Raw genomic sequence first — 15307 nt, 5'->3', positions numbered from 1 at the left:
ATAACCAATGTTATAAATAGAAACAAAACAAGTCGACCGTAAACTAAGTATGCCATAGTACTGTATCAAATGGTACGTACCGAGTACAAAGGAACGAGTGCTGTAGCACCAGTACCAAAGTACCATGTTGCTACTTCGTAATTTTTGTAGTTACAGCAGTTACTTATTGAACGTATGAATCTAGTGACTGTAGTTGCTTACAGGTGCTGTAGTTACATAATGCCTGCGGTTAGTCGTAGTTGCTGTACTTATTTAGCTACTGTAGGTATTATATTAATATAGTTAATATAGCTACATAGTTACTAAGTTGAAGTTGAACATAATATATTAGTAGTATAGAACATTGTTTATTTTTATCACTTTTTTTAATGAATGATTAAGATGCAGCTGCACAGCACCTATATGCGCTGGCGGAGCACTAATGAAGGATTATAGAATTAACATGAAGTCAAATCAATCAAGAAATCATTGCGAGTTTGACAGGAAGGGGACGGCATGGAAATCAGCCTGAATACAGTACATTGCTTACGATGAATATTTTTTACTGTAAGGACTAAAGTACTAGATACTTAGATACTACTGTTTTCTTAAAAGACAAATTGAAATATTTAGACCTTTAAAATAATAACGTACATAGTTAAGAACTACGGCCAAAAATATTATTAGCCGTCGTTTGTATCTAGTAACGTAAAAATACAGTAGTAACGAGTACCCCTTGGTTTAGTAACTAGTACATACGGTTTACAGCCCTAGTGCGTACTAGGGCTGTAAAAGTTACTTATTTGACTATAAGTTGCTACTCGTAACAAGACAATTTTTTATTTAATTCAGAGTTTAACTTGACTTTTACAGATAGTTAACAGAACAGTAAGACTATATGCATTTTCTCATAGACTATTGGTACTGTTATTGAGTACAGTACATTGTGCATATAGTACATATAAAGAAATATAAGTATGATGACGAATACTAAAATATTGTGTCCTACCAGTCCTACTGAATAAACAGCTTATAATTACGCCAAAATGTCACCTTTCCAAGATTTACACACCAATAAAATTAAGCATTTCATTTCTTTATACGCAGACACTTCATGCACATCAGTTTTTATTACATACCCTACCTTAGCTTTAAAAGAACGGCAAAAAACCCACTTAGTTAATAATTTATTAACTATATTCAACTTTCATGTTTTAATAATATCTATCTAAAAATCAATAAATTTATTCTTATGTCGGGTTTTATGAAAACATAAACTTAGTACAATAAAAGCTTATATGTATGTCAATACATAAAGAAACTTAGTTATTTTATTCTAAGAGTAGTATTTAATATTAGTATATAGTTACAATTATAATATTTTTATACAATTCATTTATAATAACCATATTATGTGAATAGAATTACTGGTGAGAAAAGCCATAATATATTTTCAAAGTTACAAGTCATCAGATATATTGCAGGTACGCAGTTTACACAAAAATTATTAGTTAACATTAGGGAACTGTATGCCAACGTCTCCTAATTTCTCCTTCATCCAGCGTTCCGCTTGTTGCGTCATCTCCTCGTCGAAGTGTGACCGCCATCCGCCCGCCTTGCCTGATGATTGGAGAAATATCAACTTTAATAAAATAAAATTACACAAATCATCATCTCATATGGCCGGTTGTTCAGAGGCATTGAGTTTACTTTTGTCTAATTTGTTACGTGGCAGAGTGTATGTATTCACACAAAACATTCAATATGGATTTGGATAAATGCTGTAAGTACAGCATTTATCCAAAAGAGCAACACTGTTTGTGCTATTTATGATGCTTTCCGGTATGAGCGGTAGAATAAAAAAATATTATATGACTACTCAAAAGTGCTGAGATTAAGTTTATTTCATTAAATATTACTTCTATTCTATTCTATTGTTAACTGTAGAAGTTGTTGTGAACGAAACACTTGACATACCCACATTTCAATGTAAATGTTCCAGCCTAGTTTCTATCAATTATTTTTATTTCTTAAAGCCAAACAAACTACACCGTAAAGTTAGTGATACAAAATGTGGACTGCATAAGTACAGAAAATATGAACTTACAATATAAGTACTCATTAAATGATTGTATTCTATTATCAACTATAATTACCTTTTCTAATAAAGTGGCCGTTTTTTATATAACCAATTTTTTCCAGCTCGTCTAAATTTACTGACTTATTGTTTCTGAAGTTATCGATGTGCAAGTGATCACAAAGTTTCAATATTTGCTCCTCAGTCACCGTTTTGTTGAGGAACTGAGACACTCGACGCACCGCAGCTGGCAGATCCTAAAAAAAGTAACTGAAATATATTGATTTAGAAGTATATATATTGTAACGTTGTGTAACGTTATCATTATTAAAAATAGTAGTTATATATTTGTTCAAGTTTTAGACTAAAAAAGTACATAATGGCACTCTCAATTGTACAATGGTACAATTGTTAGTGCTATTATGTCATGCCAGACAGACAAAAATACGGTATACGGTACATACATAATAACATTTTTTACAATTTATATAAAACATATTCTTGCTCCATTTTATTGCTTAAAAAATATAATATAATAACTAAAATATATTATTAAAAGGCGTTCCTTTAGACAAAGTTCCGAATATACTGGCAGCGTTCCCTCTTTGAATGGCTAGACTAATTCTTGGTCCGAGGTAGCTGCCAGCTCTTCGGTCTTCTGTGATGTCGACTAACCTTTTCGTTATTTCTTTGAAGAGTCTTATTATAGCGCTAATGTGCCGTATTTATATTCATATTCAATAGTAAAAACGGTTATTTCAATATTACAAACAGACACTTCAATGTATCTTCAACTTTATTTGTATGTATAGATTATAGGCAACTGTTAGGTACTTTTTCCATTGAGGCTGGGGTGCTCGCTTTGAGGGAGATAGAGCCCGTGTAACAATATGTTTCCACAATTTACTAGTGCGAAATATATCGCCCTAATAACGGGATGGTGCCCTACACCATTTACAGGTGGAACAACGCCGCCGGAATCGCGGTAGAATGGTAACGCGATGTCACGACTTGGGCTGCTGGAAATAGCGCTCGTAGGTACACTGTGTTTTTAGTGAATAAGATTCTCACACACCCCCTTATTAGTCCACTGGAATTGTAACCCATAATTGGCTATCACAGACCTAACACAAGCATCACAAAATGCCGTGGTGGTGTTCCATGACTACAGTCGACGGCTAGGTGGCCATTACCAATACAACTTAGAATCAAATAGGCCTAAAGATTCCTTGTCATTCTAATTACATAAAAAAAATTGTACCTTATAGAGTTCTTCGTAGAATAAAAACAACATGTTAGGGTGGTGTCTTTTCTCCCAGGCTTCTTTTATGTGTGCATCATACGGAGACCAATCAACTGCCAAAAACATACAACATATTATAAATATACCTACCTACTTAGATAAAATGTTTAGGAAAACTTCAAAACTTTAAACATGTCTCTCACCTCTATTTGAAATAAATAAATTCCAAAATTCTTTGAAATCCCCTTGCAAACCATACATTTTCATCATCTTGCAGTGGTGATAGTACGAGACAGCGGCATCTCTTGGGTCTCGCGCTACGTACACCACTTTCGCAGTGTCCAGCAAAGTCGGTGGCAATAGTGAAAACGGCAGGTGAGACTTAATGAAGCGAGGTGATGGTGCATTGAATATTGCATCTATATTTGGCAATGTGTCTACAAATTTTTCGTGCAATGGAAACATATCGACTTCTTTCTTTTCCTGATCTTCTGCGTTTGGGTTATAGAAGAAGAAATTGAACCTAGAACAAAACGACGGTATTGGGATTTTTATGATTATTTAGATCCGTGTTAACCATTAGACATTCAAGAGCCTAGAGTAGTCTAGTTTATCCACTAACTTTTATACAGTAAACTCGGCCTCGAGTTTCTAAGAAGTCAAACTTCAATAACTAAAACTAAACAGAAAACAAAAAAATGTTTGATTACAAATATTCACAGTTCTCAGAAATTTATTTTGAGACTAGATATCTCAAGCTACATAAAAAAATGTCTGTCTTGATAATATAGTTTTTTAATACTACAAATGCGTTTAATCGATTTTAGAAGATACAACGAAAAGCTTTTTTTGGTAAACGCCGCATCTCATTCGATGAAATTGCCACGGGTCATGGATGGTCACGGATGGCATAAGTAGGAGACTTCAGGGCTTGTATGATACAACAATATTAACAAGAATTTACAAAACAAAAATCAATACATACTCAATAAATGGAAATCTTTCTTTGAGCGATAACTTCGCCGCTGTTTCGTAATCTAAGTCATTCCCTATTAACCAAACGAGTTCCTGTGTCCAAGTTGTGCCTGAAAATATATCAAATACTAAAATGATGAAATAGAAATAGTCTTTAGAAATAGAAATAATCTTTATTAAGAAGAAATAAACTTGTGTGTTGCTCTTTTAAATAAATATTGCTTTAATTAAATTTACATTAACAAGGTTTAGGCATGCGACTATCAACATAGAAATCGCTACGCTACTTAATCTCTGTTCAACCAGATAACATTGTCAGCGCTATGAATTTTAAGTTAGATATTTGCAGCAAAAACATTACTATCATGCATAAATTCTTTAATTTTATAATAAGCTTTTTTACAAAGAAAATATTTTATAAGACATTTAAATCTCTTTTATGGCAAATTGAATACAGACTCTGGCAGTTTGTTGTAAACCTTACGCAATTTCCATAAAAAGAATTACTAACTTTCGTCAAACGGCACTTAGGAAAAACTAGTTTGTTGGTATTACGTAAGCTTTTATTATCTAGTGTAGTCACCTACTTTTTTAAAACTGTCAATGTTTTTTCTGGCGTAGATACATGATATTTTCGTTAATAGGAATATAGGTATATTGAGAAACAACGGTGAGGATGATAATACGGAAAAGAAAGATGGCTTGTTTAGATTAAAATAATTTGCATACCTACAATACAAATCTGTTTAACAGTTTAAGTAGTACATAATTAAATAACAAACATTATGATTTTTAAGTTATTTTTTATAATTATTAAATTATTAGGATTTATGTACACTAAATAAGATATATCTATAACACACCTGAATATTATTTTTACGAAACCTTCAATGGTTTGAAACAAACAAATTTAAAATATGCAAAAGTATGTTCACCTGATTTCGGGAAGGTCACGACGAATACATCACTTGGTCTCACGTCCATATTGTAAATTTTGCTACAATTTACTTTGAATCCATTTGGTAAGTAGTACCCGCTTGGGCCTACTCGTATGCCAGGTTTGACACCTGTTAGATGAGAGAAATATTATCAATTTTACAAGATGCAACGAATCTTTGGCAATGGGAAGATATAGAATAAAATAATGTAATCACATTTATTCTCATGACATGCTCTTTCTTTATAATATTAGTTACATCGTAACTAATATTATAAAGAATAGTTACGATGTAACTAATATTATAAAGAAAGAGCATGTTTTCACAAAGATATATTGTCACCACAATTCTATATTTTAGGTTCTCTTTCAAAAATCTCCCAATAAGCATATTGTTTTGAAATCAAAGACTCTATAATTGAGCAATATTACTTACCAGTTAAACACTTATGCACCTCACCCTGTTCTTCTGGAGGTACATCTTTGAGTTCAAAAGGATATTCATTCTCCGCTGCCATCTCTAACAATACTGTAGTTGTTGCCTTGGCCGTAGCGTTTAAATGAGTCTCGTTGGAAAACAAATAACAACTAAAAGATAATATTAAGTAATCTAGATAAAATATTAAAGATGTTTTAATGTGTTTTCGATAATTTAGTACCTACTTGCAATAGTTTATTGTTCCAAGTAAATAAATATACTCGTATATCTATACTGAATAAACTTGACAAAATACTCAGTACTGTTTATGTAAAAAATTACTCCACTTAGCACTCCAAAAACAAATCTAACTTACCCTTATGCTATATGTTATACAGTACGTACTATTAGGAGTTAGTAGGCTGCAAAAAGACTCGTAAGGTTTTGTTTATTCTTTATTAAAATTGCAATAACAATGATAAACTGTTATTATAAGGTAAATTGTGTTCAGATTATGAAATAAACAAATACCAATTGAAATTTCGATAAAAATTCGATGTCGCGTATGATATAGTCGAATATTGTTTGCGGTTTGTTGCTGTTTTGCACTAACGATATCTTATCAACATCGATTAATGTATTTCAACAAGTTACAAAACAACATTAGATACTAGATATCCTATCTAAGATTGCTGTATTAAACCTATTGTTGTTTCTAAGCAATAAGGACAAACACATTTGAGATCACAGGAAATGGATACAATGATAACAAATGAAATGTGATCTAAGGAAGATCTCATATGATGAGATCAATGCGTAAGATGAGAAATCATACGCATACATATACATCTACCTTCACAACTGTTTGTTTATTGCACGTACTGAAACTCGGTCGTTACTCATCTTAGAGAACTACACTCAGTGTATCATAATCATTAGATACACGTAAGACACTTTTCGTACTGTTGTGTAATCAAATAATAATGTAAATAAAAATAGGTGACAAAATAAACAGGTTTGAAGATAGAGTTACACTATTCTTTAGTACCTACTTAACAGAAGGCATAATAAACCTTTATAAAAAATAAGAACATTAAAAAAATACATATATTAAATAAATTAATTCAAATCTTATTTTTTGTTATCCGCTAAGATTCTTGTTTTTTTTAGTCCGCTTGCGTCTCAATCTTGTATTCTTGAGACATTTGATAAGAAAAGATAAAAATTCAGAACTAAATGAGTTATTAATGAAATGACATATCATATCGGCCGTAACTACCTACAGGAAAATCTTACTGTTTATTCATTAAGTGCTCTCGTACAATCTTTGTATTCGTATATTCTTACTCCACGTTTCCGCTAGTTGTTATTTGATCTTCAATAGTTTAGTTTCTCATGTAAGTATTTTTATTGATCGATTGCATTTGCTATACTATTAAAACAGAAGTAGATGTGTTTATTTCTTTTAACTCTGATACCTTGACGGTTGAAATATCAGTTCAACCAATGTGGTAAAATTTAATTATATACCGATGACATTTGGCATTTAGAAGGAGAGAGGTTAATTTTAATTCAGTTTGTTCTGAGGTTTAGTTACCGATATAATGTCTACTAGATAATGTCGATGGTTTCAAATAAAGTTTTCTGCATTTTTTAAAATTAACATATTTCTATTAATATTAAAGATTATTTTATTAACTGATTATTATTTTATTAATCTATTTGAACTCTCATTCCAGGCGTAATACAAAACAATAGTGTGGCTAAAACAATTTGATTGATAAATTACTGTAGCAATCACAAGTATTTCGGCATAAGCCCCGGCATCACGACGCGCACAATTACGTTACACTAAAGATGGACACGGAGAAGACATATCCTTTTGAAGTCAAAGACGTATCACCGGATGAACAAGCTGAGTTGGATCAGTATTTTGGTGGTATGTAGTTTAGACCAAGTAATGACGATATTTATTAAAATGAATTATTCAACCGAACAATGATCAAAGTAACGTTCTATATCCGAATTAATCAGAAAAACGACAGTAGGATTTAAATAGTTATATATCAAACAAAATGTAGGCATGTCAAGTGTTGTGTTCACCACAACGTCGACAGTAGACAACATCAATACTTCATTTCAGATAACAGTTATGAAGTATATCCAAATATATTATTAAAGTATATTCTAATGTATTTATCTATTTCTACAGACGGGAAACCTGATCTTATTAGAGTACTACCAACTGGCTATATTTTTCCAAATGGATTCAGTGAAATTAGTCTTAAAATATATAATATGAAAGTGAGACCTGATGATATATTCGTAGTTACCTTTCCAAAATCAGGTGAGTAGGTATACTTTTGTAGCATAATACAACAATAATTTTATATAATTTAAATATATCAAATTTAGATAAATATATCCCATCAAAAACATAAATATGAAATGATAGCCGAGTTTAATATTATGATATATGCCTTGATTGTTGACTTCTACGACAAAAGAGATGAGATCTAAATGGGTGCCAAGTTCAATGGTCTGTCCTGAAATGTATTTATAACAATATAAAATATCATTTCTTCTTATAACTTAGGATAATATACTGTAGCCTAAGGTCTAACTTGGCCAGTTTTCATATACCAATTATTACTTTCGATTGCTAGTTACTATTAATATTAAAATAGGAACCGACAAGTACTTGCGAAGGCTACAGTATATTTCGTACATAAATTATACGAGGTACATATTTATAACTAAATTAATACCAAATTATTTTTGATAAATTACTGTATTTTCGTATATTTACGGGGTATAATTGTCTTTTTTTTGTGTTATTTTCTATATTTTCTTGTAACTTTTAAATGTTGAAGTCCAAAGCCAATTCAGTATCAGGAATTTTTGGGAAAATCGGGGCGGTATAACGTCCACAGATGGTTGTACTCTACAATAGAGCTCTCGTGACTTGGATCTAAATTGTTAAGACGTACTCCATCTAAGGTTTTAACTCTGGAGAGTCCAACGTAAACCTGCCCTTTATTAAATATAGAGGAGCCTATGTTGAGAAGAGGACTGCCAAAACTAAGACCTTGTGATTTGTGGATAGTAATAGCATATGTTAAGCAAATACGGAATTGTTCTCTTTCAACATATACATTATTTAATATCTGAAACTTCGTATTGACACGTTATAGTTCGTAAAGACGATTATGTAACAAATTGACTGTTATCTATTGAATTCTCAAGAAAACAATTTGTCACCAATAAGTTCTCATTCTCGAGTTAACTATACATTCCTACTTATAACTACACTAAAATTGTTATTAATTTTTGGTTTAAACTATTGTCTATACCATACGTATTTACTAAAATAATGTAATAATAATATAACCACAAATATATAAGTATAATTTAAGAAAGCTATAAATTTCGTAGCATAAATCGCAACCTTATAGGTTAGATATCGGGAAACAAAACATTGAGACATATGAGGGCGGCTGCCATTCGCTCGGACAGGTTCGCGTCAACGTTTTATCGCACCGCTCCCACACGGCGCCGCGGCGCCCTATACCGAAATGTCTATTATTTAATAATTATTTATAAAAATAATGATTTTACACTATCGATGTGCGCTAAATATTGAAATAATAATTAATACCAAATCTCAGTTAATAACATAATAAATACGAAATTCGACTATACTCCTAGTTATAAGTACGAGTATATTTTAGACAGAATCTAAATTATAGCAACTAGTGTTTACCGCTCAATGCAATATTTGTGTTTGCTAGTTATCGACACTGATGTGAAGGGGTCAACGTAAATTGGTAATGATCGACGTTTTCATACAATATTACTTTCCGTCCAGTACAAGATGAGATTTTCCGCAGGGATCAATGTCAATTGGTGGCTATCGACGTTTTCATAGAATTTTAGTATTCGTCCAGTATAAGTTGAAATATAATCAATTAAAGTGAAAAATTGTAGTAAAATGATAACAATTTACCAGTTTCAGATTTTTTCCTTTATATTCACCTAATTACCTATCTGCATGCCAAATTTGAACTTCCTAGGTCATCTGGAAGTGGGTTATAATTTTGATCTATAGTTGATCAGTGATAAAAATGACGATTTTTGGACATTAATATCTAAATAACCGTTTGAGATATGTTTATGAAATTTGGAACACATATTTATCTCGCAAGTCTCAATATATAAACCAAATTTGACAGGTTTGTGTGATAGAGTTTTTGAGTTATGAGGGGGTCAAAAGTGGCTCCAAATGGTTCGTGTAAATATACACACGGTGCTGCAGGCCAGTTTACTTGAAACTCGGCTTGACACGCTGCCGCGTGTCTAGATTTTTATTACAGGTTTTGTTATCATAGAATTAACAGTTCATTAATTGAAAATGTAAATATTACATAAATATACACTGCATTAGAAATGAGCCTATTTATAACAATTGATAGTTTTGTAATTATGTACTCGTAGGTAACGGTCAATTTTATCGAATGAAACTATAGATATACTGAAACTACTCCCTGTTGTTGCGTCCATATTTCAACCTTGAACCTAGATTTATATGAAGGGCCAAATATGTTTCTATGAAGAGTTTCTATTTCTATATAATTTCTTTGTTTATACACTAGTTTCAAGATGCCTCATAGTATTTCCAATGACTAATTTTATATTCTTATCAATTAATCGCAACTATGTGAACGGCTACCAGTTACTTTCAGGTGTGCTGTCAGCTGTTTGTCATTCCATTTATGTAAAGAAACAAAATGCCAGTCTAATAGAATCTCCTAATAATTGTAATACCACACACAGGCACAACGTGGGTCCAGGAGCTGGTTTGGTTATTAGCAAATGATTTAAATTACGAGGCTGCAGCGAAGACATTGCTCGCCGAAAGGTTTCCATTCACCGAGTAAGTATCTAAAAAAAATACTTCTAAAAACGGGCTTGATTACTCTTGTATGTCGTATTGGCAAAATATAATAATAATAGACAAATATAAAGATAATTGATTCTTGTAGAATATTTAACCCGCTTATGAACGTCTAGATTTTATTTGAATTAATATTTGTTCCTACTGTCGTTCTCAACGAGAGAAAACAGAACATTGTTCAATTTTTTTTTAAATTGAACATATGAAGTAAGTATGATAAATAAAAGAAACCTGAACATAATAAAAGTATGTATATTCAAGCAAAGGTGCTTACTCTATACTGTGAATTAGTAGTTTCATATTATTGTCAATCAAGACAGTTAGTCATTATCACGATGATCATCATCATCAAATGTTAATTAATAGTAAACATCACAATCTCTTATTTTTCAGGTTTAGCATGGTCTTACATAGCCCGAAGACAAAAAAGTGGCTAGGAGAATGGGCAGAAAGGGAACCCAAATTGAAACAATTTCACAACAGTTTTACAAACGGTGTTAGAAGTATTGACAACATATTCAATGCACCATCGCCTCGTTTTATCAAGTCGCACTTGCCGTTCTCGCTGTTGCCACCCACTTTGCTACACACTGCGAAAGTGGTATACGTGGCGCGAGACCCAAGAGATGTCGCTGTCTCCTACTACCACCACTGCAAGATGATGTTTCTTCGTGAATATATAGGCGATTTTAGAACTTTTTGGAATTTATTTATTACCAATAAAGGTGAGGTTTATCTATAAATAGTAGAAATGAATGTAAATAGAGAGATGCTTGTATAGACGTTTATTATAGCAGAGCGCTGTGACAGAAGTGTTATAAAACAAAATGTATAAAAAGAACTCTCATATTTTAATCTCATTTTAAGTCTAACACTTATGTATAATAAATCTGTAGAGAGGTCAATTCTGTACATGAAATATATTTCCAAAATAATATCAGGGGGGTGATTAGTGATCGATACTGATGCCAAAAATGCAATCAGTAAAATTTTTGTCTGTCTGTCTGTATGTATGTTCGTTATAGAAACAAAAACTACTCTACGGATTTTAACGAAACTTGGTACAATTATTCTTCATACTCCTGGGCAGTTTATAGTATACTTTTTATCACGCTACGATCAATAGGAGCAGAGCAGTGAAGTGGAAAGTAGGAAAACGCATCACAACCACTGAACCGTGAGGCATGGGTTACTCATTTTACGAAAAACGACGGAAATGCAGACGAAGTCGCAGGCAACAGCTAATAAATAAGAAACAGGGAAATAAGAAACAGTAGAGGTTAAGGTGACGCCGTGATAAACAATTACTTCAAAACTAGGCACCGCGCTTCGCACACCTCATGCTCATAGCTACTATCCACGTTATCTTAATTATACACAGATAGTACTACTTATCAATAGAAAGTATTAGAATTAACGGCGTAAATGTATTAAATGTATGGTAAATACTATATACATATATAGTATTTACCATACATTTACGCCGTTAATAATATAAATATATATATACATCCATAAACACTCTTTTTCTCAATTACTATAGTATTTAATGTAATTTATTAATAATTTTAATTTACATAATATATCCACTTTCATTAAGCAGATAAATGTAATGAGTAGCGGTTACTTGAATAATTGTTTCGTTTCTATGTTCTCATTTAAGAGTACGTAAATTATAAACTTTAGTATGTTGATAGGGACTATGTCATTTACGAATATCAAAATATAGATACGGTAATATAGGTACGGTCAATTTGCAAATGTAATAAGTCTAATGTGATGTGTCATTATTGAGAATTCCAATCAAGTTGATAAGTTATCTGATGAAAGTGATCTGTTATGATATACTAACTGACAGGGACATAGAAACTAATAAACTTACGTTACTCTTTTATGCTATAAAAAGGAGAGTAAGTTCAGATAAATATGAAAGAAGATGTTTGCGTCGACTCGTAATGATAGGATAAAGGCAATGAAGGCACTATAACATCACGTCTTATTGAATTATTAACTTTTATCAGTTGAATACACTCCGTATGAAGCACATATCAAAGAAGCTTGGGAGAAACGACATCACCCTAATATGCTATTTTTGTTTTATGAAGAACTCTATAAGGTATGTGTAGTATTGTAATATCGTAGGCATATTTTAATTGTAAACATTGTTTGTTACTAAATTATAATTAAATTCCTAGACGAATTTCAATGGAATTCAATATATCTGTACATTCATCATGATCATATTTATGGGATACTTTTTACAAGATCTCACGCGTGTAAAGTCACTGACTTGTACATGTTAGTGTAAAATAAAATACATTTTTATATGTTCTGCAGGCATTAACATTAATAAAAACATAATAGTTGTGTTGATATAATAATGTTTCTTTTTCACGGTAACAGTCCTTTAATCTTTGTTCTTTGTTCTATATAAATGGGATAGGGACATAAACTTATATATTATTAAATACATCTATAAGGACTCTACATGAAAGGTGCGTCAACTTAAAAATTCTAATTAAAAGAAATTTATACTAAAAACTAGCAGTGGGTTTTGATTTGTTATTTTTTCTTAGGATTTGCCAGCAGCAGTTCGTCGAGTTTCACAGTTCCTCAACAAACCGGTGAGCGAAGAGCAGGTGTCCCGGCTTTGTGAACACTTGCACATCGATAACTTTAGAAACAACAAGTCGGTGAATTTAGAGGGCATCAAAAACATTGGTTTAATGAAAAAAGATGCCGTATTTATCAGGAAAGGTGATGTATAATATTATGCTGATTTTAAAGAATTGTGCTACAAAATTGAATATTATATACTTAATCGGATACACACAGAGTAAAGTTTCTAAATCCGTACAGAATTTGCTTACCACGCATAAAATACAGTAGTAAAATACGTGTAGTATAATAATTGATTAGCCGAGATATTTTATTTGGCATTTGCTTTTATTACTATGTAATCTTAATTTTATTGAACTAAGTGAGTTGAATATTGAATACATTCTGTGTCTGCCCGTTAGAAGTTGTTTTTGAGTTTAATTTTAAGTAGGTATATGTCAGATTGCCTATAAAGAAATTGAAATGTTTATTCTAACAATTATCTAGTGCGACCTTCGCTTCTTTGTCTAGGCCTAGATGACACGATGCGATGGCTATCTAATATATAAAAATCTCGTGTCTCAATGTTTGTTATCTAACTCCTTCGAAACGGCTTGACCCGATTTTTATGAATAGTGCATATTTGGTAGGACTGAAAACATGATAAGGGTGGCCCTATCCAGAATTAATTAACATGCTAATCAACGTTTTTCGGGTCAGCTAGTTTATTTATATTAGATTATTTACTTATCAGGCAAGGCGGGAGGATGGCGGTCATACTTCGATGAGGAGATGACGCAGCAGGCGGAGCGCTGGATGAAGGAGAAATTAGATAACATCGACATACAATATCCACTTATACAGTAATTATTTAGATCACCTTGATTTATTTCAACAAGTCAAAGTTTACGGTTAACACTAAAACCGGTTTAGAATCATCAATGATGAAATATGCATTCAGAATAAATTATTTTTATAAGCTTTTGTATATATACTGGGTTCTTCATTGTAGTATTGTTCCTGTTATTTGAATATAATGATTATATTGTAGGGCTCCATTTTTTTATTCAAGCAAGTTTTATGTTCCCTACATCAATAACTATTTTCATTATGGCAGTAATAACAATACATAATCTATAGATAATAAAAAGTAGAAAAGAATAATTGGAAAATGTCTATATTATTTAACCTTAAAAATAAATAAATTATTAAACAATACGTTACAATGGCGATATTACTTTAGGCAAATAAGTTAACTAAATAAAACAAATCACTAAACTATGAAACGGGAACAACTTCGGGCTGTATCGCAGGTTCGTTTACTTTGCTGTCCGACTGTATGGGCTCCAGTTCGGATTTTGATTGTTGTATTTCTCGGCATGTGAGAGTCACAGGATCCCTTTCTCTGTCTGGTCCACATTGCTCAGTAGCACCCAGCAGTTTGAGCTCGTCTTCTTGACCTTCGCTACTAACGTTATTGCGGCGGCCAGCAATCACTACTTCCACAGCGCGCCCGTCTCCTTCAGCAGACCTATCACTTGGCGTTCCAATATCCACATGGTAAGGGGTGTTCGGCTCCACAAATGCTTCCATAACATGGATATCTGCTCTCTCTTGCAGCTGGTGGTCGTGGTTAGGCTTTGAATTTTTCAAATATCCTAGAAGTCCAGTCGGCACTTTTTCAGGTAATACGACTAAGAACAGTACGTTTTGTACGTCGGCCCGTACGTTGAAGTCACCATCTTGGCGTTGGTCGTAGGACGCCGGTGCAGCGACCACGGTAGTGAGAACGCATGTCAGTAGTAAAGGATACAGCATGATGCGTGCGACTGTGGAAACTCTTGGGCGCTGACTGCGCTCTGCATATTCTGACATCGCTTTTACCAAGCACACACGAACCAGTCCACCGATCGCCTGCCCGTGAAACGGGCACGGTAACGGTTTACACGACACGAACACGGGTCAGGTACCGACTCAATAACACTCATCGTTTTTTTTTATCGCTCATGCGATTAAAAAAAATTGCAAATGTAACCTACATTTGGTTTCCTCTTAGTTTATTTTCTTTTGTTTTGATTTCAACTGAATTCGAATTCGAGAAGGCGTTAGTTTGGATAATATGTCAC

General features: G+C 32.6%; 3 protein-coding genes across 4 annotated transcripts; 1 reads left to right on the top strand and 2 right to left on the bottom strand.

Annotated features, from left to right (window-relative positions):
- Window positions 1–1390: 1390 nt before the first annotated feature.
- On the bottom strand, window positions 1391–6190 carry LOC131850697 (sulfotransferase 1C4-like). Its single transcript, XM_059201017.1, has 8 exons — window positions 6006–6190; window positions 5648–5799; window positions 5210–5341; window positions 4285–4384; window positions 3503–3822; window positions 3318–3412; window positions 2136–2313; window positions 1391–1599 (listed from the first exon to the last, which is right to left on the bottom strand). The coding sequence occupies exons 2-8, from the start codon at window positions 5727–5729 to the stop codon at window positions 1487–1489; spliced, it is 1020 nt and encodes a 339-aa protein (XP_059057000.1). The 5' UTR covers window positions 5730–5799; window positions 6006–6190; the 3' UTR covers window positions 1391–1486.
- Window positions 6191–6961: 771 nt separating this feature from the next.
- LOC131850691 (luciferin sulfotransferase-like) lies at window positions 6962–14306 on the top strand. 2 transcript variants are annotated; one of them, XM_059201007.1, is made up of 8 exons: window positions 6962–7026; window positions 7369–7568; window positions 7842–7976; window positions 10463–10562; window positions 10977–11308; window positions 12605–12699; window positions 13160–13340; window positions 13936–14306. In XM_059201007.1, the coding sequence occupies exons 2-8, from the start codon at window positions 7487–7489 to the stop codon at window positions 14046–14048; spliced, it is 1038 nt and encodes a 345-aa protein (XP_059056990.1). In that variant the 5' UTR covers window positions 6962–7026; window positions 7369–7486; the 3' UTR covers window positions 14049–14306. The 2 variants fall into 2 exon arrangements, with proteins under 2 accessions (XP_059056990.1, XP_059056991.1); XM_059201008.1 differs by lacking the exon at window positions 7842–7976.
- A 53-nt stretch (window positions 14307–14359) lies between these two features.
- On the bottom strand, window positions 14360–15071 carry LOC131850801 (uncharacterized). The gene has a single exon (XM_059201164.1). It carries the CDS (start codon window positions 15054–15056, stop codon window positions 14460–14462), a length of 597 nt encoding a protein of 198 aa, XP_059057147.1. The 5' UTR covers window positions 15057–15071; the 3' UTR covers window positions 14360–14459.
- Window positions 15072–15307: the final 236 nt, after the last annotated feature.

Source organism: Achroia grisella, unplaced genomic scaffold, assembly GCF_030625045.1.
Source record: "Achroia grisella isolate CSIRO2021 unplaced genomic scaffold, CSIRO_AGI_Agris_v1 utg779, whole genome shotgun sequence".
In the NCBI taxonomy this organism is placed as follows: domain Eukaryota; kingdom Metazoa; phylum Arthropoda; class Insecta; order Lepidoptera; family Pyralidae; genus Achroia; species Achroia grisella.
This window is presented reverse-complemented; position numbering and strand designations above follow the sequence as displayed.

Excerpts from the sequence above, each read along its gene's own strand:
- LOC131850691 (XM_059201007.1), top strand. The coding sequence starts at position 7,487 with ATGGACACGGAGAAGACATATCCTTTTGAAGTCAAAGACGTATCACCG. Across the intron at positions 7,977-10,462 it reads AGTTACCTTTCCAAAATCAG|GCACAACGTGGGTCCAGGAG; the intron begins GTGAGTAGGTAT and ends TACCACACACAG. Across the intron at positions 10,563-10,976 it reads GAAAGGTTTCCATTCACCGA|GTTTAGCATGGTCTTACATA; the intron begins GTAAGTATCTAA and ends CTTATTTTTCAG.
- LOC131850801 (XM_059201164.1), bottom strand. The coding sequence starts at position 15,056 with ATGTCAGAATATGCAGAGCGCAGTCAGCGCCCAAGAGTTTCCACAGTC.
- LOC131850697 (XM_059201017.1), bottom strand. The coding sequence starts at position 5,729 with ATGGCAGCGGAGAATGAATATCCTTTTGAACTCAAAGATGTACCTCCA. Across the intron at positions 4,385-5,209 it reads CGTGACCTTCCCGAAATCAG|GCACAACTTGGACACAGGAA; the intron begins GTGAACATACTT and ends ATATATTTTCAG. Across the intron at positions 2,314-3,317 it reads TCTACGAAGAACTCTATAAG|GATCTGCCAGCTGCGGTGCG; the intron begins GTACAATTTTTT and ends TACTTTTTTTAG.